The sequence below is a fragment of the Xyrauchen texanus genome, chromosome 14, assembly GCF_025860055.1.
Source record: "Xyrauchen texanus isolate HMW12.3.18 chromosome 14, RBS_HiC_50CHRs, whole genome shotgun sequence".
Taxonomy (NCBI): domain Eukaryota; kingdom Metazoa; phylum Chordata; class Actinopteri; order Cypriniformes; family Catostomidae; genus Xyrauchen; species Xyrauchen texanus.
In genome coordinates, this window is record NC_068289.1 from 46927533 (window position 1) to 46949973 (window position 22441).

At 37.9% G+C, this 22441-nt stretch overlaps 1 protein-coding gene across 1 annotated transcript in view; it reads left to right on the plus strand.

The window, feature by feature from the left end:
* Window positions 1–22441, plus strand: part of obsl1b (obscurin like cytoskeletal adaptor 1b) — a 40112-nt gene that overhangs the window by 11855 nt on the left and 5816 nt on the right. The window contains exons 8-26 of the mRNA XM_052142836.1: window positions 36–311; window positions 515–790; window positions 1082–1357; window positions 8726–9001; window positions 9086–9358; window positions 9502–9777; window positions 9875–10150; window positions 10243–10518; window positions 10602–10877; window positions 11446–11715; window positions 11798–12064; window positions 12190–12459; window positions 13017–13283; window positions 14566–14832; window positions 19094–19206; window positions 19391–19544; window positions 19735–19896; window positions 20007–20111; window positions 20447–20713. Of these exons, the coding sequence (XP_051998796.1) occupies window positions 36–311; window positions 515–790; window positions 1082–1357; window positions 8726–9001; window positions 9086–9358; window positions 9502–9777; window positions 9875–10150; window positions 10243–10518; window positions 10602–10877; window positions 11446–11715; window positions 11798–12064; window positions 12190–12459; window positions 13017–13283; window positions 14566–14832; window positions 19094–19206; window positions 19391–19544; window positions 19735–19896; window positions 20007–20111; window positions 20447–20713 (4623 nt within the window). The remainder of the gene's footprint in view (window positions 1–35; window positions 312–514; window positions 791–1081; window positions 1358–8725; window positions 9002–9085; window positions 9359–9501; window positions 9778–9874; window positions 10151–10242; window positions 10519–10601; window positions 10878–11445; window positions 11716–11797; window positions 12065–12189; window positions 12460–13016; window positions 13284–14565; window positions 14833–19093; window positions 19207–19390; window positions 19545–19734; window positions 19897–20006; window positions 20112–20446; window positions 20714–22441) is intronic.

Genomic DNA, 22441 nt, shown 5'->3' on the forward strand with positions numbered 1-22441 from the left:
GTTGACCAATTAATACTGCATCAAAACAAATATAGTGCCACCTATGAGGTTCTCGGTGCTTCCGGAGGCTGAGAGGAACAAGTCCATTCAAGTAGGCTCAACAATATCACTGCAATGTGAGCTCTCAGATCCACTCGCCCAGGTGTCCTGGTACAAAGACGGAGCAAAACTCCAGCCACAAAATGGACTAGACATCCAATCCAATGGCACAAAGAGGGAACTGGTTGTCCAGTCAGCTGAATTTTACCACTCTGGGTTGTACAGCTGCAAGACAAGGGGTGATGCTGTCCACTTCAATGTGGATGTTAAAGGTGATTTAAATGAAATATTTACCAATTTAATTTTGCCATAAAACTAACAATGGCACACATAGTATACTATTTTCACTGGCATTAAATTACACTTTGTTCAATTTTAAGACTGTACAGCTGTCAAAATCTGCATATATTTAAAATAAATTAATTAAATGAGTATTCAAAGGTAAGGACTTAAAAAAACTCTAAAATATCCATAGCCCCACCAGTGAGGTTCTCAGCTGTCCCAGAAGTTAAGCGGAGAAAGTGCATTGAAACTGGCTGCCCCATTGTTCTGCAGTGTGAGGTTTCAGACTCAACTGCACAAGTCTACTGGTACAAAGATGGTGAGCAGCTCCTTGTAGAAACTGGAGCAGAATTCCAATCAGATGGCTGCATGAGAACACTGAGTATTCAATCAGCAGACTTGTCTCATGCCGGTGTGTACAGCTGCACGACAAAGGATGATGTCATCAAGTTTAATGTGGACATCAGAGGTGATTTTGCAATTTTTATTTTTGACTTACTAATTAACTGGATGTCTTCTGGCATTTATGCCACTAACTGTCCCTGCTTTCTATGTTGCTCTTTTGTGTTCTTCAAAATGTTTTCAAAGATTTGTTCTATGACTCAATATTGTCTGGTTTAGCTTCACAAATTTGATTTACCTTTTCAGGCCTGATGTTCTTGTAAATTCAGTTGTTAAATATTAACTTATTGAAATAGGTCTTTTAATCAGGAAAGTTCTTGTAATTCTTCATGATTCTGATATGAATCGTCATCTGTAGCTGCACCGGTGAGGATCTCTGCTGTTACGGAAGCTAAGAAGAATATATGCACTGAAGCTGGTGGTCCCTTTGAACTCTGCTGTAAGGTCTCAGATCCTACAGTCGATGTCTGCTGGTTCCACAATGATATACAGCGGCAGCCAGAGAATGGTTTGGATATTCAGTCTGAGGGAGATGTAAGGACACTGGTGGTCAAGTCAGCTGAGCCCAGTCATTCTGGATTATACCGCTGTGAAACCACTGATGATTCTGTCCAGTTCACTGTGGATATTAAAGGTGATTTGTGATTTTTCGAGAAACTTGTAGATCAAGTAACCCATTTGCTCAACTAGATGCAAACTAACAAACAGCTTTTTGTGTCGTCTTTGTCTCTTAGCACTGCTGTTATGGACATGCCTCTCACCATTGCATCCAACCTGTGGGCAGAGATTTGATACAGATGTTACATGTTTTGCATTACTTTGTTTAACTTGCTTCTTGGCAGATGGTCTGAGAAATCACATATTAGGCAGTCTAGATACATTTTTCATATTCATGTTCTGTATATTCTTTAATAATGCAACGGATCACCTTTAGACCCACCAGTGACGTTCTCAGACTTACCAGAGACTGGGAAGAAGCAGGTGGTTGAAGCAGACTACTCCATTGATTTACACGGTGAGATCTCAGACCCAAATGCCAAGGTGTGTTGTTACAAGGATGGTCTAGAGCTCGTCTCAAAAAGTGAGCCTCAAATCAAATCGGAGTGTACCAGGAGGACATTAGCTGTCAAGACAGCACAACTCTCTAACTCTGGATGGTACGACTGTGTGAGAACGGGTGATATCATCCAGTTTAATGTTCAAGACCAAGGTGATTTTCAAATATTTGCTTCTAATCTACTTAATGTTTTTGTGTGGCAACTAACAATGTTGTGCTCTCTGTGTAGCTTTTTTTTTAATTCTCTTTAAATGTATTCTGACAATGTTACTTGTACATGTCCTTGGCTTCAATAGCCAGAATTGGATATCTTTCTTTAGAAAATGAGTCACTTATACTGAATGAATCATTCATATGTCAATGGTCATCTATAGTGCCAGCAAACAATATTTTGGATGTTCCTGAAGTTAACAAGACCAAATGCATTGAAGAAACAAAACCTGTTGCACTAAATTGTGAGATATCAGATGCCACTCCATATGCCAACCAGACAAAAGATGAGAAGGTCATGCTTCCTCAAGCTACAACTGAATCTGTACCTGAAGTTTGCTCAGAGGCATCCAAAGGAACTTTAATCATCAAGACACCAAAAACACCTCTTTTTGGAGTAAACAGTGCAAAGACATCAGATGATACCATCCAGATTAAAATGGACCAAGGTGGTTTGCAATTTATTTTGAACCCATTCAGAATTTCCATGGCTGAAGCAAGTCAGTTATTATTTTCTTTGTGGATTTTCTAACAGCAGAACAGTCTCACTATGAGGTACACACTGGCGAGACCTATGATGACACTGTCCAGTGCACTGTGGATATAAAAGGTGATATAATGCAACTTCAACCCAAGCATATTTAACCTAGTGCGTCTCTGCCACTAACAAGAGTGGCTTTAACTATCCAGTGGCTCTTACTGAAGATGCTGGTCCCCTGCATCTTGGTAACCATCCTAAAAACAGCTCCCACAACTAATCCCTGCTAGTATGTCTTTTCCAACATCCAGTTGGTCTGCACACCCATCTTCAAGACTAACAGTCATTATATAGACTTACAAATCTTCATTCTTCACTGAAGCACATTTAATTTAAACTTATACTGTAAACAATCAGTCTCCGTTTGCTTGAATCTCTTCCATGTGCCATTCAGAATGAATCATCATCAATGCTGACAGTTGAAATACAGAATGAATGGTTGAGTGAATGTTGGGTACCCAATGATTCTCTGACTTCTTGCATAGTCATGTTGTTGTTATCTTGACGTGTTGTTTTTAATATTTGTTTTAACCACTGTTTGTCTTATTTTTAGACCAGTATGTGATATGGTCATCTCTCTTGCTTTTTTGCTTCAATCTCATGTTCAAAAATCTTGAAATTAAACAATACAAAATAAAATCTTAACAAGCTTTGCCAACTAAGAAGACAGAAAAGTACTTCAATTATTCTTTGTGTAAAACACTCAACTACAGAAGAGCTCCTGAGACAACCAGGATTTGGAACTAAGGCTGAGATGACATCTGAAGCTAAGAAGAAAAAGCTTACAGAGGGAATATCTGAAAAGAGGATGATTCAGAGAGATACCTCAGTCTCCACTCATACAGCCTTCAGATTTATTGAAGAGAAACCACAGCTACAACCAATGAAACAAAAAAATATGTATTTTTCCCAAGCTGAAGGCTCAAACCTCTTCAAAACACAAGAGAGTTGCATGGAACGTGATGTCTTAGATTTTAAGGTGGATGTTGAAGGTGATTTTAATTGTTAGCTCCATCATTCTGCAAATAATGATGAGAGCAATATACATGGCATTGACAACATTTATCACCTAACAACCATTTAACATCATCCCTCTGTATTTTGATCCATCACATAATCAAGCAAGTTATGTGTAGGATTTTTCTACAATGCAGCAGCATTTTGTAATTATTCACCAGTCAAAATCCATCACCAAATATTTATCTAACAATGATCCTCATTTCATTATAAAAATGCTATTGTATAATCTAAATCTAACTAGAAAAAAAGTAATGGAACATTTTTATTATAACTATAAAAAACATAGTGCAGCTGAATTAATCTTGTTAATGTAAAATGCAATGTGTTATAATAGTAATACCTGTCTCTTTTCATGAACTTGAAACATTCCTAGCTTCGAGGATGAATTCCACACTAATTTGTGGAATAGATGAGGCCTTGTCCATTGATGCAGACTGTTCCAGTGTACTACTTAATGAGAACTCTCAACACATGGCCCAAGAGTGTGGGCACCAAGAGAAATCTATATCCTTCCAACAAGATGGGACAAATGGGAAAAACCTGTATCATGATTCATCTCATAATTTCATAAAAAGCAAAGAGCTCATCCAGTCATCAGAGATGTGTCACAAAGCAGCATGTGAGACTGAATCAAAGAATCAATCAGTTATATATCAAGAAGTAAAAGGTGACTCAAGACTTTGTGTCTAACACAACATTAGTGAACATAAAAGCAACTAACTTAGTTTGGCTTTTTGCTTAAATGCTCTGTACCCCAGACAATCCAAAATTATACACTCTTGAAAAATCACTATGCAATAACTCACTATAAAACGTTACTTTGTCCCCTCAAAACTGAAGAACCTGGCCAAAAAGCAGAATTATTAACCCAACCTTGGGAAACTGAAAGGGTCAGACCCACTGAAGGCGATTCTCCTGTTCATTGGAAGAAGAATGGAACACAATTCTACTCTGAAAATAGACAAGTGATTGAATCAAAGGAAGGCGTACAAAGAGTGAATGTTTCGACCACAGACTTGGGTTATTCAAGGATTTACAACCACAAGGCAATGGATGATGACATAATATTTAAGGTGGATGTCAAAGGTGATTTAAAACTAGTTTAAATCCACACTGCTACATAATCAGTTCCAGCCATTCAAACAATAGTTTTCAAAAACAAACGATTTACATTTAAATTAGCCTAAAAATCAAACATAATATTAGATTATTATATAAGAAGTATTAGAAAGTGAAATGAAGTTATCCTATCATACAACATTATTGTTAACAAGAAAAAAAGAAACACCATGTAAACTGACTACCATTCTCTCATTTGCGTTTTTTTAGTAGAGAAACAAATAATTTTCCTGTCATGCATGTTACATGTAAAATAAAAACAGTTATATATAACTTTTTACTGTTTCGGTAAATTTAACAGCATACATTAAAACATATTAAATTTAACTCCTTAGCTACGTCACTGCAAAGTTCAACAATCCATGAAGCAGAGCGAAGAACATCAAATGATGAAACAGACAATGCTAATTTTCCACAACCTGATCTACCTAGCACAACAGCAGAGGTGTGCTGGAACAAACAAGGCGAGAAACTCCTACAACAATGTGACATTATCCGCCAATCTGAGGAGACTTTCAGAGCGCTTGTTAATTCAGCTGAGCCGTCTCATTCTGGAAGTCATGCTTGTGATTCCACCATCCAGTTTGCAGTGGACCTACCAGGTGATTCATCAGTCATCTACGCCAACTCAATCCATCTGATTACCACACTAACCACTTCAACCATGCAATGGTCACTAATTCTGTTGAAATACTTCTTTAAAAAAATGCCTGTTGTTGTAAGTTTTTGTCACCACTAGTAAACATTTCAGTACAGGACTAAATACTTTGATTATTTTCCTTCAGAAAAGTTATTAGAAAAAACAAAATTCCAATTTTTACAAACTAGCAACTAGAAGATTTGCAGAAACAAGGTTTTTTAGTATGTTTAAGAAACTATATTGGCATTTTTGAGGGAACAATTATTTTAATTGTATCCTTATATATAGAGAGAAATATATAGATGATCCTTTTAAAATATTATTATTAATATGATATAATATTAATTTTGCTTATACTTCTTATAATGAAATATTACAAAATTATCAAAAGTAATCCTATCACTAAACTGAACAACTATGAAGATGTGACAAAATCCAATTTCAGTTTGTCTCTTACCTGTCTGCTAAGTTGTCTTTGTTGTTTAATGTCTTTCGTCTGTGACTTTCAATGTTTCTGTTCTTCACTCTTGCGCTACTAATCCTTCATCTTATATTTTGATGTTTAAGTTTGTCTGTTTTCTATGTTTGTTTTGCCCTTAATGGATCCTTATGGTAAATCTTCAGTATATCCTTAAAAGGCATTTACTTGCCAACTAGACTTTTTCATAAAACACTAAATATTAATATTTTGGTGCACTCTTGAGAATCGTGTTTTGAGAAAAACAATGCTTATGAAATACAATTTTATAAGTTCTATGAAATGACAACATAAGCAATATAAGTAAATATGTCTGTACAAAATTGTCTATAGCTCCACCAGTAAAGTTTTCCAGTGTCCCTGAGGCTCAACGGACCAAATGCATTGAGGCAGGATGCCCCTTTAGACTGCAATGCGAGGTCTCAGACCCTGGTGCACAAGTCTGCTGGTGCAAAGATGGGAATGAGGTGCTGCCTCAAGATGGTGTTATCACTGTGTCTGAGGGAGCAATGAGAACACTTTCTTTGCAAACTGCTGACGTTTGTCACAGTGGAACATACAGCTGCCAGACTAACAATGATGTCATCACATTCCTTGTGGAAATCAAAGGTGATTTTATGCTTTTTTCATGAAGTAAATCGTGACAGTCAATCTCCTTTAAAACCATATATTGTGGTCTTTAGGAGCAGGAGGCAAATGGTTTGCTTGGCATGTTAACTGGTTTTCAGTCAAAAACATGCTTTTGTAAAAGGAAGAAAAACTATTTGTCAAGGTCCACTAAATCATGCAGTTCTTTCTCTATGCCATTCACAACTTTGTAGCTCCATCAGTGAAGTTCACACCAGTTTCAGTAGTGAAGAAGAACAAGTCCATTGACGTAGGCTCACCAATTGTTTTGAAATGTGAGCTATCAGACCCTACCGCTCAGGTTCTCTGGTGCAAAGATGGTAGAGAACTCTCCCTAACCTCCAGCCTTGATTTCCAAACTGATGGAAATATGAGGAAACTAACTGTTCAATCAGCAAAACTGTCTGATGCTGGAATCTACACCTGTCATGTTCCAGGTGACACCATATCATTCAAGGTGGATGTTCAAGGTGATTTTCACAACACTACCACACAATTATAGAAATGGTAATCTGCTGTGTATTTTTTTTTTCTGGCCCTTTAATTTAATTTTATGTCCCTCTAAATTATATCTCTAACATCTTTTACCATCCATTTAAACCCCAAGTGCAACTGCTTCTCTCACTTCTTGATAACTGGGCATATCCTATATACCTTTCAAAAGATTTGTACTTTTTTTGCACAAATACAATTGTGACAATTATTTGCTAAATTTGCTCTAAAATGTCAAAATTTTCATAGCTCACCCTGTTAGGTTCTCAGCACTCCCAGAAATTGCAAGGAACAAGTCCATTGAAGCAGGTTGTCCCATTATACTTCAGTGTGAGATCTCAGACCCAACGGCCCAAGTTTCCTGGCTCAAAGATGGAGTCCATTTCCAACAACAAACTGGACTTGACATCCAATCAGAGGGCACTATGAGGACAATGATCATCCATTCAGCTGAGCTCAAACACTCAGGCATATACAGCTGTGAAGCTGTGGATGATCGCATTGCATTCAAGGTGGATGTTGCAGGTGATTTTGAGTCTACATACTTTTTCTCAAAACCACTAACAATGTGTCAAGTAACGCTTCATCCACTAAATGCTACTAAATAATCAAAGCCTCATTTTGTTAAACATTCAAATTATCTCTTCACCAGAATCAAATACTTTACCACCTCTGTTGACATGAACAATAACTATAAAAAGGATTGCACTGATTGTTTCTTAAACATCTCTCAATCAGTTATTGCTGATGATTTTTATTGATGATGTCACCTAATTTAGAGACACCCAGTATGTTCAGAACTTGCTTCACTATCATATAACACGAGAGATCAACTCCTTAAAATACCTAACGGAATCAGCAATCTCATTCATTTGCCATACATAATTTTCAATCTTTTTTTTACTATTACTATTTAATTACATTATTTTCATTTTTCTCATCGATTAGCAGCTGGATACAAGTTATACATAAGCAAGGCTTTTTTTTGTTAATTCTGTTAATTTTTTTGACTGAACAAAAATGCTCTTAGCTCCACCAGCGATGTTCTCAGCTGTTCCTGAGATTGAGAAGAACAAGTCCATTGAAGCAGGCCAGCCACTCATTCTCCAATGTGAGATATCTAATCCTACAGCCCTGGTCCAATGGTACAAGGATGGATCACAGCTCCTCCCAAAGACCGGAGTTCACGTCCAATCAGAGCACACCATGCGGACACTGGTTATCCAATCAGCAAACTTTTCCCACTCTGGGTTTTACAGTTGTAATACCGCTGATGATATCAGCGAATTTTATGTGGATGTTAAAGGTGACATACACAGCTTATCTGATAACTATTTTGTTAACTAACAAATATATCACTTTGTAGAGTTCAGTTTCCATTGGGTGAAAGCATTCTTCTCAAACCTTCGACAGATCCATTCCGCTGCTTTTATGGGCTCCTTAACCATTTTCCTAATGCAGGACACCTATTTTTGAAGCTTCCCACGTATTTGTAATTTTTCCACCAACTTTGACATCCTTAGATGCCATTTACCCAGCTATCTAGGTTCTCTTTCCTATTAAAAAAGAAACCATTTAAGCTGGACAAGCATGCCATGTAACCATAATCTTTGTACTTAACAGCATTTAATTCTCACAAAGCTTTTATTAACTGTATTCTCTTTTCTTGATTTCCATTTGGCTTTTAGAGTGGAGACAGAGTTCTTCAGGGCTGCCCAAGCATTCATCAGTGCTTGAAATGCATGCTTAACATGTCATACTCATGTAACAAAGTAAGAGCTGCACAACAAAGAACTAATCTTCATTGTCTTCATATTGCAGCACCTCCTGTAACATTTGCCTATATCCCAGAGGATGATCTGCACAGAAATATTGTGGAGCAAGACAATCTTCTCCTTTGTTGTGAGATTTCCAGGTCAGATGCGACTGCACAATGGTATAAGGACGGAGTAGAAATAAAGTCTTGTGACAATGTCCTTATAGAAGCAGAAAACACCATACGAAGGCTAATCATACTGTCAGCTCAGCTCTCAGATTCTGGGACATATACCTGTCGTGCTGGAGATAGTGCCTTAATATTTAAAGTTAATGTAAGAGGTGAGTAAATGTGCTTTTGCATTCTAACAGGGACATTATAAAGACATTAAGTGGGATGCCTAACTTTTTTGTCTTGCTTTTCAGAACCTCCAGTAATGATTGTATATCCCAAGGAGGATGTTCACCTTGATCGTCATGTTCCTGAAGAAATTGTCCTTAGCTGTGAACTTTCACAGCCAAATGGAAAGGTAACATGGTACAAGGATGGACAGAAACTTCAGGAGAGTGAAAACATTAAGCTAAAGATGGAGGGTCCATATAGACGGCTAAAAATTTTGCACAGTGGTATTGAGGACTCTGGAGAATATGTCTGTGACACAGCTGATGATTCAATATTCTTCAATCTTAACATAAAAGGTATTTACTAATAAGTATAATTATCAATCAGAAGAGGTGAAACTTTTCCATTGGAAATGACGAGTCTTCCAGAATGAGTTCCATTTGAACAACATTGCTCTTTGTCCAAGTACATACAATTTTGTGCTATGTGTCCCCCATAGAACCGCCGGTGCGCATAGTTTCTCCAAGTCAGTCTCAAATGGAACTTTGCCAGCAGACATCAGAGAGGATGGTGCTGAGCTGTGAAATCTCCAAACCAAATGCCAATGTGCGTTGGTATCGAGATGGACTTGAAGTAGAGGAAAGTGACAGCCTAATCCTTGAGGTTGACGGTGTCTACAGGAGACTTATCATCCCAAAACCTACAGTTAAAGACTCTGCAGAATATGTTTGTGACACCGCTGATGACTCTGTGACCTTCTTTGTAAATATTGCAGGTGCCCTAAAACACCATTTCTTTAATAATTCAATCATTAGAAACATTTCAGTTTTAAGTGTCCATCATCTTCATAATGGCTTCTTTTTTTCATGCAGAGCCACCCGTTAGATTTATTCGGCCAAGGAAAATGGCCTATGGTGTAGAGAAACTAGTTGGAGACATAGTGGTGCTTGAGTGTGAAGTGTGCCGATCAAACGCTGAAGTTAGCTGGAAGAAGGATGGAGAAGAGATTGAGGAAAACAGCAACATAGCTATCACAGAGGACGGCACAAGTCGACAGTTAACTATTCATTCAGCAGCTTTTGAGAATGCAGGGCAATACGTTTGTGATGCCAGAGATGATGTAATGGATTTCCTAGTGAAAATCAAAGGTAAGAAATACACTGATAAAAAGGTGAAAATACATGCTTTGTTGAATCCATCCCTGCAGCTAACTGAAACAATTCCACCCTCATCCCTCCAGATCCACCTCTAAGAATTCTACGAAAGGCTGACTTAGAGACAAAACGGCATTTTGTAGTATCTGATGCCATTGTGTTAAAGTGTGAGATCTCAAGAGCAAATGGGGTGGTCAGCTGGCTTAAAGACAATGAGAAGATTGAGGGAATGGAGCATTTCATCTGTGAAGAGGGCGGCACATTCAGATCTCTGATTGTACTGAGTGCTGAGTTGAAGGACTCAGGGGAGTACATTTGTGATGCACAGGACGATAAGGTTGTCTTCAGTGTTACAGTAGAAGGTACTACCTGCTAAAGGATGATGCAATATAAATATGATACATAAATGATATGCATTTACTTTAAACTAATTATACTTGTTCAGAGGCACCAGTGTCCATTGTTGGGAATTCAGAGATGCCAGAACAACACACTTTAATAGCAGGAGATGACCTTATCCTGGAGTGTGAGGTATCTCAAGCAAATGCTGTAGTTCAGTGGTACTACAATGGAAGTTTTCTACAGGAGGATGCACGCACAAGCATTGAAAGCAGAGACACAATGAGGAAGCTTGTGATATCAAGACTTCAAGTATCTGACTCTGGAGAATATCTCTGTGATGCTATTGATGACAAAATGACAACTATGGTAACAGTTGAAGGTAAAATTTCCTTTAAAATAGCTACAAAAATAGTAATGTCAATATACAGTACTGTGCAAAAGCACATAAGATGTTTCACAAAAAACATTTATCTTAAGTTATGTATATATTCAGCTTTAGTGTGTCAATAGGAAATATACATTTTATACTCCCAAACATGAATAGAATAGATTAGAAAAGAAGAATAGGGAGCCCTGCAACAGATAGCATGGCCCCCACAGACCCCCTATTGATCATTGAGTCAGTCTGGGATTGAATGAAGAGATAGAAGCAATTTAGACAGCCTAAACAGATAGAAGAATTGTGGCATATTCTCCAAGAAGCTTGGAACATCCTATCTGCCATCAACCAAGAAAAACTGTGTCCAGGAGTACCAAGGCGAATTTGTGTTGTTTTGAAGGCAAATGTGGTCACATAAATGAAAACTATTTATGGCACTATTTTTCGAAGACATCCTTACTATGCAACATGTTTCACCAGTGCCTAAAGCTTTTGCACAGTACTGTACACCCATTAGAACACTGTGTGAATCATTAATAACAGCATAATTTGCAATTATTTCTTGTAGAACCACCATTCAAATTCGTCAAAAAAGATGAACGAACAAACTTTTCAGCCTACGAAGAAGACAGTGTAACACTATGTGCCACTGTTAACAGGGTCAAAGCCCCTGTGCAATGGAAGAGAGGTCACGATCCAATCAGAGGTGATCGTTTTCACACAACAAGTGATAGAATCACCAATTATCTAACCATTAACCCACTTAAAAGATGTGATGCTGGAGAGTACACATGTAATGTGGGATCTGACGAGATGCACTTCAGTGTTCATGTTAAAGGTAAGACCAGAACAGAGAATGGACTGTGTTGACATCCAACAAATTTGTATATGGTTAGTGTCTATACTGTTTTTTTAATCAGCAATGAAGGTCAAATTCTCCAAACCACTGGAAAATGTAGCGGGACTCAAAGGTAGTGATGTGGTTTTGAAGTGTGAATTGTACAAGTCCAAAGGAGATGTTCAGTGGCTAAAGGACAACCGAGAGATTGCACCAAACAGACATTTTACAATCAGGGCTGAGGGTCGAGTGAGAAGCCTGGCAATTCATAATGTAACAGAAGATGATGCAGGAGAATATGCTTGTGAATCCAAAGACGAAAGGACATCAGCTGCTGTAGTGGTCAATAGTAAGTTACAATTTTACCAAAGCACTTGGTAGCATGGCTTGACTCTCTACATCTGCATGAAGTTTAATCTAAAATCATAAACATATCATGTATTATTGTAGTGCCGATTTCCTTCTTGTCCTTAGTTCCTCGCATTGTGGAGTTTGTTGTGGAGCTAAACAACATTACTGTCATGGAAGGTGAAGATGCCACATTTAAGTGTGTGGTGTCTCCAGAGGATGCAAAGTTGGCCTGGTTTAGGAATGGCCAGCCAATTTCATCAAATGATAAGTTCAACATCTCATGTAATGGATTATGCCATGTGCTGCATATCAGCAACTGCCAAGTCTCGGACAGCTGCAAGTTCACAGCCGAAGCTGAAGGTGTGCTTTCCAAAGCCTTCCTTCAGGTTCAAGGTACAAAATCTTCTATAATTATTTCACAGCTTTTGATTCGCTTCTGAATCAACTAAAATGAATTCAAATAAATACACAGACTGTTGGGAATAAAAGCCATTTGGACAGAATATGCAACTCCTAGAATATGTGTTTTATTATAAAAGTGTTTACCAGAATAATGGAGGACAAAATATACCAGTTAATTTATCTAATGTGTAAACTTCTGTATAACAGTATTGAAAAGGGGGTAGGGTGGAATTTTCTTCAAGAGCTTGTACAGGTATTTAATGCCATGTCTACATGTTTGAGTTTAATGATGACCCCTTCAGACATGCCTGAATTGTTGAAAAGGTGCTTATGATGGCTTGTGCTTAACAGCTTCTCTAGTTAGAATTCCACTCTTAACTGACAGAGACAAGTGTTACTACTACAGCACATAGCAATGTGGAACAAGGAGCACATGAAATAATGTCCGCCATTGGCTTCGCTCATTGGCTTTCTGATACAAAGAGCTTTGTACAGTTTTACCAACTGCCATTGGTAAAGATTAACAATTAAGCCTGATTTGTACACAGAGGCACAGGTGATTTTTAAAAAGAGCATGGAGCCGGTAATGGCAGAAGAGTTTGGAGAGGCAACACTCGAGGTGGAAGTAAGTCTTAAAACTGGGGAGGTGCAGTGGATGAGACAAGGAGTGGTTATACATCCAGGGCCCAAGTTCACCTTGAAGCAGAATGGCCATAAACACTCTCTCACAATCCACCAGCTTGCTCTTTCCGACCGAGGCACCTACAGCTGTGAAACGCTCCACGACCGCACACAAGCCAAGATTTGTGTGGAACGTGAGTCTGCACGTGCTGCTGTCTTTCTCACTACACTTGTGCTGTTGTTAGCATTTCTTAACTGCAGTTCTTGGTGATGGCCCCTCATTTCAGTCTGTTGCGATGGTGTTATCTTAAACTAATTCAATCAAGTGCAAGAGTAATGTGAGCAAGGGGCAGCTACTTTAGTGACACTTGTTCCACAGTTTGACAGCAGAGAACAGGTGACTGGCAGACTTCTTACTGGGTCCTGGGGAGCAGTTTTCTGAATTGACATTAGGTCAGAGGAGCTATGATAATTAAGTTAGCTATGTTAAATGAGAAGTGGATCAAGAGCTGGTACAAGGTCCTGCCAGAGTAACCTTTTAATTCCTCTTAGTTGTCTGTAAAATATAGATATTATGAGAGGGTGATAAACAACAGGCTTTCGTCAACTGTTTGCTATTTTATTGACAATATTTATTAGCCTGTCTATATCAAACTTACCAAAGCTTTTCAAAATCTCTTCACATGACCCTACAGGATAAATTACACGTCATAAGAAAACTATCGGTTATAAACATTTATTTTAGGATTGCTTGAGTTGAGGAAGCTTTGCTATACAATTGAGCAAGTGATGAGAGAAAGTCATTGCTTTGGCTGCTCCTGGCACCACCTACGAATCTGGATCTGTTTTCATGGAAGCTAAATTTATGCACTGGCCTTCAAAATCTAGGGTGGTGTCACCAACTCTCTAAAATAAACCTCTCTTTTCCACGGGGAATGCCATGTCTGTTTTGGAGTACTTCAAAAATGTTGGCATAGCCCCGATCGAAGGCAGGATTTAGTGTATTGCTAATACTGACTAGACCAAACTGAGCCACCTAAATCAACAACAGTCGTTCTGCATTATTAACATATTGTGTTTTTTATTTTCCTTTCATCTCTGTCTTTATCTCTTTCTTCTTTATTTTCCCCATCCTATTCATGTTCTGTCTCTTCAGTTGTAATTGATAGTTTAACCAAAAACAAAAATTAATTTTTTTCTTAACTCTTTTGGTGTTTCAAATCTGCATGTGTTTTTCAATTTCTTTCTTCCGTGGAACACAAAAGGAGATGTAAGGCAGATTGTTAGCCTCAGTCAACATTAATTTTAATTTTATAGAAAAAAGACGCAATGAAAGTCAATGGTGGCTGAGGCTGCCATTCTGCCTAACACATCAGAAAAAACGTTTGGAATAACACAAGGGTGAGTAAATGATGTAAGAATTGTCCTTTTTGGGAGAACTGTGCATTTAGTATCATTTGGTTTACTGTCACGCAGCACGAAAAATCAAGATCCAGAAAGGTGTATCTGAGATCCAGACTTATGAGCGAGAGACTGCTTCTTTTGAGGTGGAGCTGTCGCACAGCAATGTGGAAGCATTGTGGCAAAAGGATGGGCACTCTCTCAAAAACAATAACCACTTGCGTATGACTGCAAATGGACGGGTACACAGCCTTACCATCTCCAACCTGACCTTAGATGACACCGGCACCTACATGTTTTCTGTTGAAAATGTCAAATCATCTGCAAGATTGATTGTTAAAGGTATTGCATGAATCATGATTTTTTTTTACCTATTCTATTTTAAAGTGGAAAGTGATTGTTAAAAAAATCACAATTTTCTTTATGTTATATATTTAAAGTAGGGCTGTCAAACGATACATATTATGTCGATTAATTAATCAAAATAATCACATAAATATTTGCTGAGAGATTTAACAAAACTTCAGTATATAATGATTAAACGATTATAAATAGTTATATTTACATAAATATAATATATATTATAAAAATAAATCAGATAATTAAAATGCATCACTTTACTGATGCAGACGAGACAAAAATTGGCTTTAGAGGGCAATATATTGTTTATTTCCAATTTATTGGACATATATGTATCATTGGACAACTGTCCACAGCAATCTATTTCACAATTAAATTCATCCATCTGTTTGAGATAGATTTATTACAAGGGCTTTTTCTTGGGACGTGTCAATGTACTCACGCATCAGACGGATGCTTTTGGAGCTTTTGCGGATCTAGTTTTGTTTTAAGGTCACTGTGTCAAGTTAAACATAATTTTAAACTCAGGAAAACACGTCTCGATATCCCTGCATTTGGAATTGCACCCAGTCCAGTTGTGTTTAAACACAAGAGCGTGTTCTTGTCTTGTGCTGTCGTGAGTGTCAAGCAAGCTTTAGTTTGGTTTGTTCTCTGTTCAGCTGCACGTTGTCTATGCAGCTTGAGTTTTGCTTACTGATCCATGCTGAAGACAGGTGTTACTTCAAGCTTGAGTTGCTGGGATGTTCAATATTACAGTCCAGGGACATGATTAATAACACTGCACTGAATATGTCAATTAGAGCTGTCAATCGATAAAAATTTTGAATCAAATTAATTACATTGTGTCCCGATTAATTAATCGCGATTAATCGCATATACAAATATTTGCTGAGAAAGCCCCTCATATAACAATAACTCAATATATAATGATTATACATATTTATATCAGTATATAATTATACATAGTTTTCATTAAATATAAAAAACAAACAAACTGGAAACTACCTCTTTCCATGGTTTAAAAGATCGAGGAGGTAAATCTGATGTGTTCCGCCTCTATCCATTAGTTTAACCTCATAATCAATTTCTCTGACTCACTGTGTGACCTCAAAGGGCCCTTGCCACTTGTCGAGTAATTCAGAGCTCCATGTGGGGAGTACTACAAGGATTTTATCTCTCTGTGCAAATTCCCATAGCCGAGTACCCCATCATACAGCCGGCTTTGAAGTTCTTGAGACTGGAGCAAATTGTCCTATGTTAATTGGCCCGGTGTATGGAGTTTTGCTCTCAGGTGGACAACATATTGAATTTTGTTTTTGCAATTTGAAGGTCCCTCCTCACAATTTTCCCATAGGATGTTGAGGATGCCGCGCGGTCAATGCCAGTAAAATAATTCAAATGGGGAGGCTTGTGGGACATCTCGTCCTGCACATAATAGGGGCTTGAACCACTTGTCCCACTTTCAAGCGAATCATATTCTTTAGTGTCTGATTGAATCGTTCGACCAAGCCACCCGCTTTAGAGAGGTACATTTTATTCGGAATCCCCACTTGGGAGATTATTCTGAAGAATGTCTCTACAACACTACCTGCTGAGATGTAGCGCAGAGGCACTGCTTCCGGATTTCGCATTGCATAGTCCACCAGAACAAACACAAAGTGATGCCCACATGGCGTCCGTTCTAATGGCCCGATGAGGTCCATGCCAATTCTTTTGAAGGGGATCTCGATCAATGGAAGGGTGCGAATGGTGCTTTTGGGGTGGCCGCAGGATTCACCAACTGATATTCACGGCATGCTGCACACCATCTGTGAACATCCCTGTGAATTTGCAGCCAATAGAAATGGGCCATCAGATGGTTTAGTGTTTTTCCCTGCCCTAATTGACCCACCATCAGATTATATTGTGCCATCTGCTGTTGGGTCCACACTTCCACACTTCGGTCATTCGCTCGAAGAACTTGATAAAAACTCCAGGTTGTCCTGCGGTCCGATCTTGGTCAGAGTGATGTGCGGCCCGGCCATGGGTGGGTCTTTAGCCAGGAACAGCGCCTGGAACCGCTGCTCCTGTTCCACGCGTAGCTCAAGCAGAGCATGATGTTGGGCTTGGTGGATGCCGGCGAGGGTCTTGATTACTTCGGCCAATGACGAATACTCCATGACGGCATTTCTTCCTCCTAATTCCTGGGTGTCGGCATCACTGTGACAATGTCTCTTGCTTAGTCTTGAAGGAGGAAGTGGAGGCTAGGTAAACGGTCAACGTAAATCTTTATTTTACACACTTTTATTTCTAACACACAAAGGATTTATTTTCAGTACACAAATTAACACACACACACTGGACTGCTGCGTGCGTCTCTTTCTCTCTCTCCTCCGGTGGTTTGGATTGCCCTTTCATCTCTCTCCACAATAAATGCGACCACAAAACAGCTGTTACAGGTGATTTCCCACAGGTGTCAATCATTACCGTTCTGTATCTCCCGGCCTCGTTCTCTGGAAACGTCTCTTGGCCTCACCCCATCACCATACCTCTATTTACTCATTATGCAAGGGCATACAGGCTTGCAATCATCTGCCATTTGATTCATCATTGCCTTGGCAACAATTAACTAATAAGGGGTGGAATCTGGCCACTATCAACTTAGCCATGGGAGGTAAGCAGGCCCAGTGCAATGATGTAAGTCTTCAAACTGGTTATATTTCAGATGCTGATGACAGTACAATGGCATGGACAGACAGCTTTGCTACTGCTCTTACCATGTGTCAAGTTACAAATATAAAAATATATGGATCACATGATCAGACTCAGGCTACTGAAACATTTCAAATATTCCCAAGCATTTTGTAAGGTGTTGGTGTAAGGTAATCTTTTCTATGCCGAGTCACTCAATAGGGCTTATCCTTTGGAGACACAAAGCTGTCACTGAGGATGACAATAATATGTAAATGCCACTGCAACAAAGGACCTCTCAGCACAAAGCTGAGGTAAGGTTAATGCTAAGACCTTGTTATACTAGACAGATTGACATGCACGTAAATGTCTCCAGAGGTAAAGTGTTAAAATTAAATTTAAATCAATAAACCTTTTCAAACGTAATAAAAAAAAAACATTTGTGTCGTGGCTCAGCTGTTAAGCCATCTGTTTCAATCAAAAAGTAGCAAGCATTTCTCTTCTCCCTAATCAAATGTAGATACAGTAGCGGCTTGTGACCACAGATATAGGTGGGGCAGATCTTGCTGGCCATAGCTTTTTAAATTTTGATCACGAATGAGACCTAATAATGGTAAAATTAATATATCATTACAAATTGACAAGGAAAATTGTCTATTGTCTCTAAAAAGGTACATTCTGCAGTTTCATAAAACACGCAGCATTGTTCAGTGCATTAAATCATTAACAAGATGGTCAATCTATCATGAATGAATGAATCAAATTCACTCAGAATGCAGACATGCTTTTTCACGCATCATTTTATTATATTCATGCATGTGGTTAGAGACAAATGAAAAGTAACTTTTAACTGTCTTGCCTAATGATAAAAAGGCAAATATCAATGAAACTAATATCACATACTGTCCTGTGAAGTACTCATACAGTATTTCTTCCTCTAAAGCACATTTTCTGTCAGCCTCTCTTCAGCATTTCCCTGTAACTTTGAACTTTCTTGTCTTATGATAAAAAGGCAAATATCAAACTTGTATCATATACTGTCTGCAAATGTGCTGATGTCTCATTTATACGAATTTCACGAAAATCCAGCCTTTTCTTCCTATCAAACGGTCTTCTAATATCTTCCTCTGAAGCGCATTTCCAATCAGCCAGAATCAAAACTTCAGGATCAGGATCAAAAGTTCCTCTAATTCACAAATCATGATGGTCAGTTTGTGACAATCCAAGCAGGTGATTCAGCCCATTTAAACTGTCAGGAGATTGCTGCTCGCACAGGATCCTCACAAGAATTACACGTTACTTTGTAACGAAGCTTTCAGCTACTTTAAGACTAGGATCGAAACTTATACTAGACCTGCTTTTAAATTCATATGTCAGCATTTTGAACACATTTATGGGCAAACAAATTACATTAGTAGCAGTTTCCATGATGGATCTTTGTTTTGAATTGGATGAATATTTAGGTGGTGCTCTTCCCTACCTGCCCATATAGACGAGCCGCAACTGTAGATATCTAACAAAGCAAACAGAATGAATGCTGCAACCTACTCTCATATCTCCTTTGCTACTTCAGAAATACCAGTATCAGTCCTGAAAAAGCTTGAGGATGTCAGCCAACCAGAGGGCTCTGGGGTAACACTTGAATGTGAGCTGTCTCGACACAATGTAGACATAAAATGGACAAAGGTAAAGTTACATGAAAAACTCTGCACCCCATTGCTGCATTCAATCGCTAAGTTTGACTCAGTTAAAAGTTCCAAACTACGGCCAATAATAATTATATGATCACAAAAGAGCTTGAAATTGACGTGTCTGCTTCTGGCAGAAGGCGGTTTTCCTTTAAATATGTCGGGATGTCTTCTACTTCCAGAATGGAGTTCAACTTAAGCCAGGAACCAATCATCGTATATACTCTATGGGAAGGAAGTGCTTTCTACAGATCCTCAAGTGTGAGCTGGGAGATTCAGGCTTGTATGTGTGTGATGCCGGGGATGCCAAAACATCCTGTTCAGTGGAGATCTATGGTAATAACTGAGAATCTGTCAACTTTTTATCCTAAAGGGGAAATAATTCACTCTAAGTACAACACTGCCACCCACTGGTAAAGAGACCTATTTGAGTTTCTGCAAAATGACAAAAGGGAAATGTAATCATTAACTTTGAACTGAATAAGTAGTGCATCATGTAATTCAGAAAATTAACATATTTTGACAGAGAGGAAGCTTGAGATTTTGCAAGGTTTGGAGGATTTGGATATTCAAGAGGATCAAAATGCAGTGTTCATGTGTGAAGTGTCCCTGGATGATGTTCCCGCAGAGTGGTTTAAGAATGGCGAGAAGATAAAACCAACCAGCACCACTAAGATCCGTCAGGAAGGTTATTCTAACATCTCTTCCTATACTGTGACCTCTCCATAAAATTGGCCTCTGTGAATATTTAAATTAATATCTGCTCGTGACTTTTCTGTACATTGTTTTCTTACTTAGGGTCTAAGCACTTCCTTCTTATATGCAATGTTAAAGGAGAGGACGCTGGAGAGATCAAGTTTGTTGCCAAGAATGCTGAGTCTACAGCTTGCCTTGAGGTTGAAGGTCTGTATTTTGTTTATATTAGCCAATATTAAATAACTAATCTTTTTTATTATGCAACAACAATCTATGATTCGCAACATTGTAACAGACAATATTTACTGGCAGAGTAAAAATAAACTGTCCATAATGCATCTGAAATGTTAGCTACTCTATATTAAAGTATTAATAGAACTGTTGTATAAAACAATGTCATGATTGCAATCATGCTGTTGTGCTGAATATCAGCACAGCTGTGATTATCTGCGGCATCTTGCCTATGACCGAATCACTACTAATATGTAGCCTACAGTACAACAGCAATCTAAAATTACATGTAAAACTTTGCATCTCCACAGCACTACCAGCGAACATTGCAAAGCCACTTCAGGATAAAACAGCTCTGGAGAAAACCCGTGTTGTACTGGACTGCGCAGTGACTAATCCCCGTTGCAGTATCCGTTGGTATAAAGGCCCTAATGTCATCCTGCCCTCGGAGCGCTTTGAGATCTGCAGTGAGGGGTGTTATCGAAAACTTGTCATTCAGCAGGTGATGTTAGATGACGAGGGCACCTATAGTGTTCAAGTTGGAAACTACACATCTTCAGCAAGACTTACTGTAGAAGGTGAGGCAAATTCAGTCCAAAACTTTTCCCAATAGCTCTGTAAGCAGTCAGTCGTGCACCTGTTCATACTTCCTTTTCTGGTCAGTCAAAATCATGTCACGTTATGTTTTAATATTAATACTACTTTTCTCTTATTGAACTATTACTCTTTAATATGTAGCATACATAATATGTTGCATAGTGAACACTTCCACATTTTTTTCACGGCTTCCTCAAAGATTCATCATAAATGCAGCAAAGATGATTGTACAAATAACCTATATTAATTAATTTATCACATTTTGTGCATATCAATTATTTTGCAAATAAAGTACACATTCATTAAAATAATGCAAACTGCTTTTTTCTACATAATGTCCATAGAAGTCAGTGGACACACAGTCCATTGAGCTTACTGAAACTGCTTTCTGATTCTCTTTTAATACAGTCAACTGCAGGCAGGTTTGGGAGGGTTACTTTTGAAATGTATTACACTACAGATTACAGAATACATGCAGTAAAATGTAATTTGTAACATATTTCGTTAGATTACTCAAGGTCATTAATGTATTCTAAATACTTTGGATTACTTCTTCAGCACTGGTAGATTTTTTCACTTGTTTTGACTATAAAAACTCTGCCAGTACAGTAAGACAAAATACACATGTTGATATTAGGGCATAAATCATATTCTTGATAATAATTTTTTGTATTGTTTTCCTGTAAACATATCTAAACATCCTTAAAACAAGATGAATTTGATTGATCTTGTTTTAGAAACTACACTGCATAGGATTTTTGGTTTTTTAGTGAATGTATTTTTAACATGTGTATTTTGTCTTACTGTACTGGCAGAGTTTAAACAAGTGAAAAAATCTACCAGTGCTGACGAAGTAATCCAAAGTATTTAGAAAACATTAATGACCTTGAGCAGTGTAATGAATATGTTACAAATTACACATTTTATATCATGTATTCTGTAATCTGTAGTGGAATACACTTCAAAAGTAACCCTCCCAACCCTGAATGTGGCTCATCAGTCCATGTCAGCTCAAATGCATGCAGTTATTAAAGCTGAAGAAGGACATACAAAATTATTAAAAACTCATGTTAATTATTCAATTAAATGTATCACTCAAACTGTTATGCTGATAATATATAGTTTGTAATTAAAAGATAATCTACAACTAGAAGCATTGTCACAAATGGACTCAAACTTTTGAAACACACCTAATATCATAAATACACACATACAGTAATTACATGTGTACTTTAGGTGCATTGGCAAAGTAATTTAAGGAATATTCTGGGTTTAATACAAATTAAGCTCAATTGACAGCATTGGTGGCATAATGTCGTCCCTTCTTTTAAAAAACAAAAACAAAAAGAAAGAAACAATCGAGGTTACAGTGTGACACTTACAATGGAAGTGAATGGGGCCAATTTTAGGAGGGTTTAAAGGCAGAAATATGAAGCTTAGAATTTTATTAAAGCACTTACATTAATTCTACAGTTAAAACTTGTTTATTATTTGAGCTGTAGAGTTATTTAAACTATCGTTTTATGGTTGTAAAAATGTATCTAAATGTACACAAAAATGTTAGTAAGCAATTTTATCACACTAAAACCATGATAACACGCATATTTTTTTACATCTTGTGGCTATACTTTTGAAATAGTGAGTATTTTATGATTGGTCCCATTCACTTCCATTGTTAGTGCCTCAGAGTTTCAGATTTTTTTCTTCTT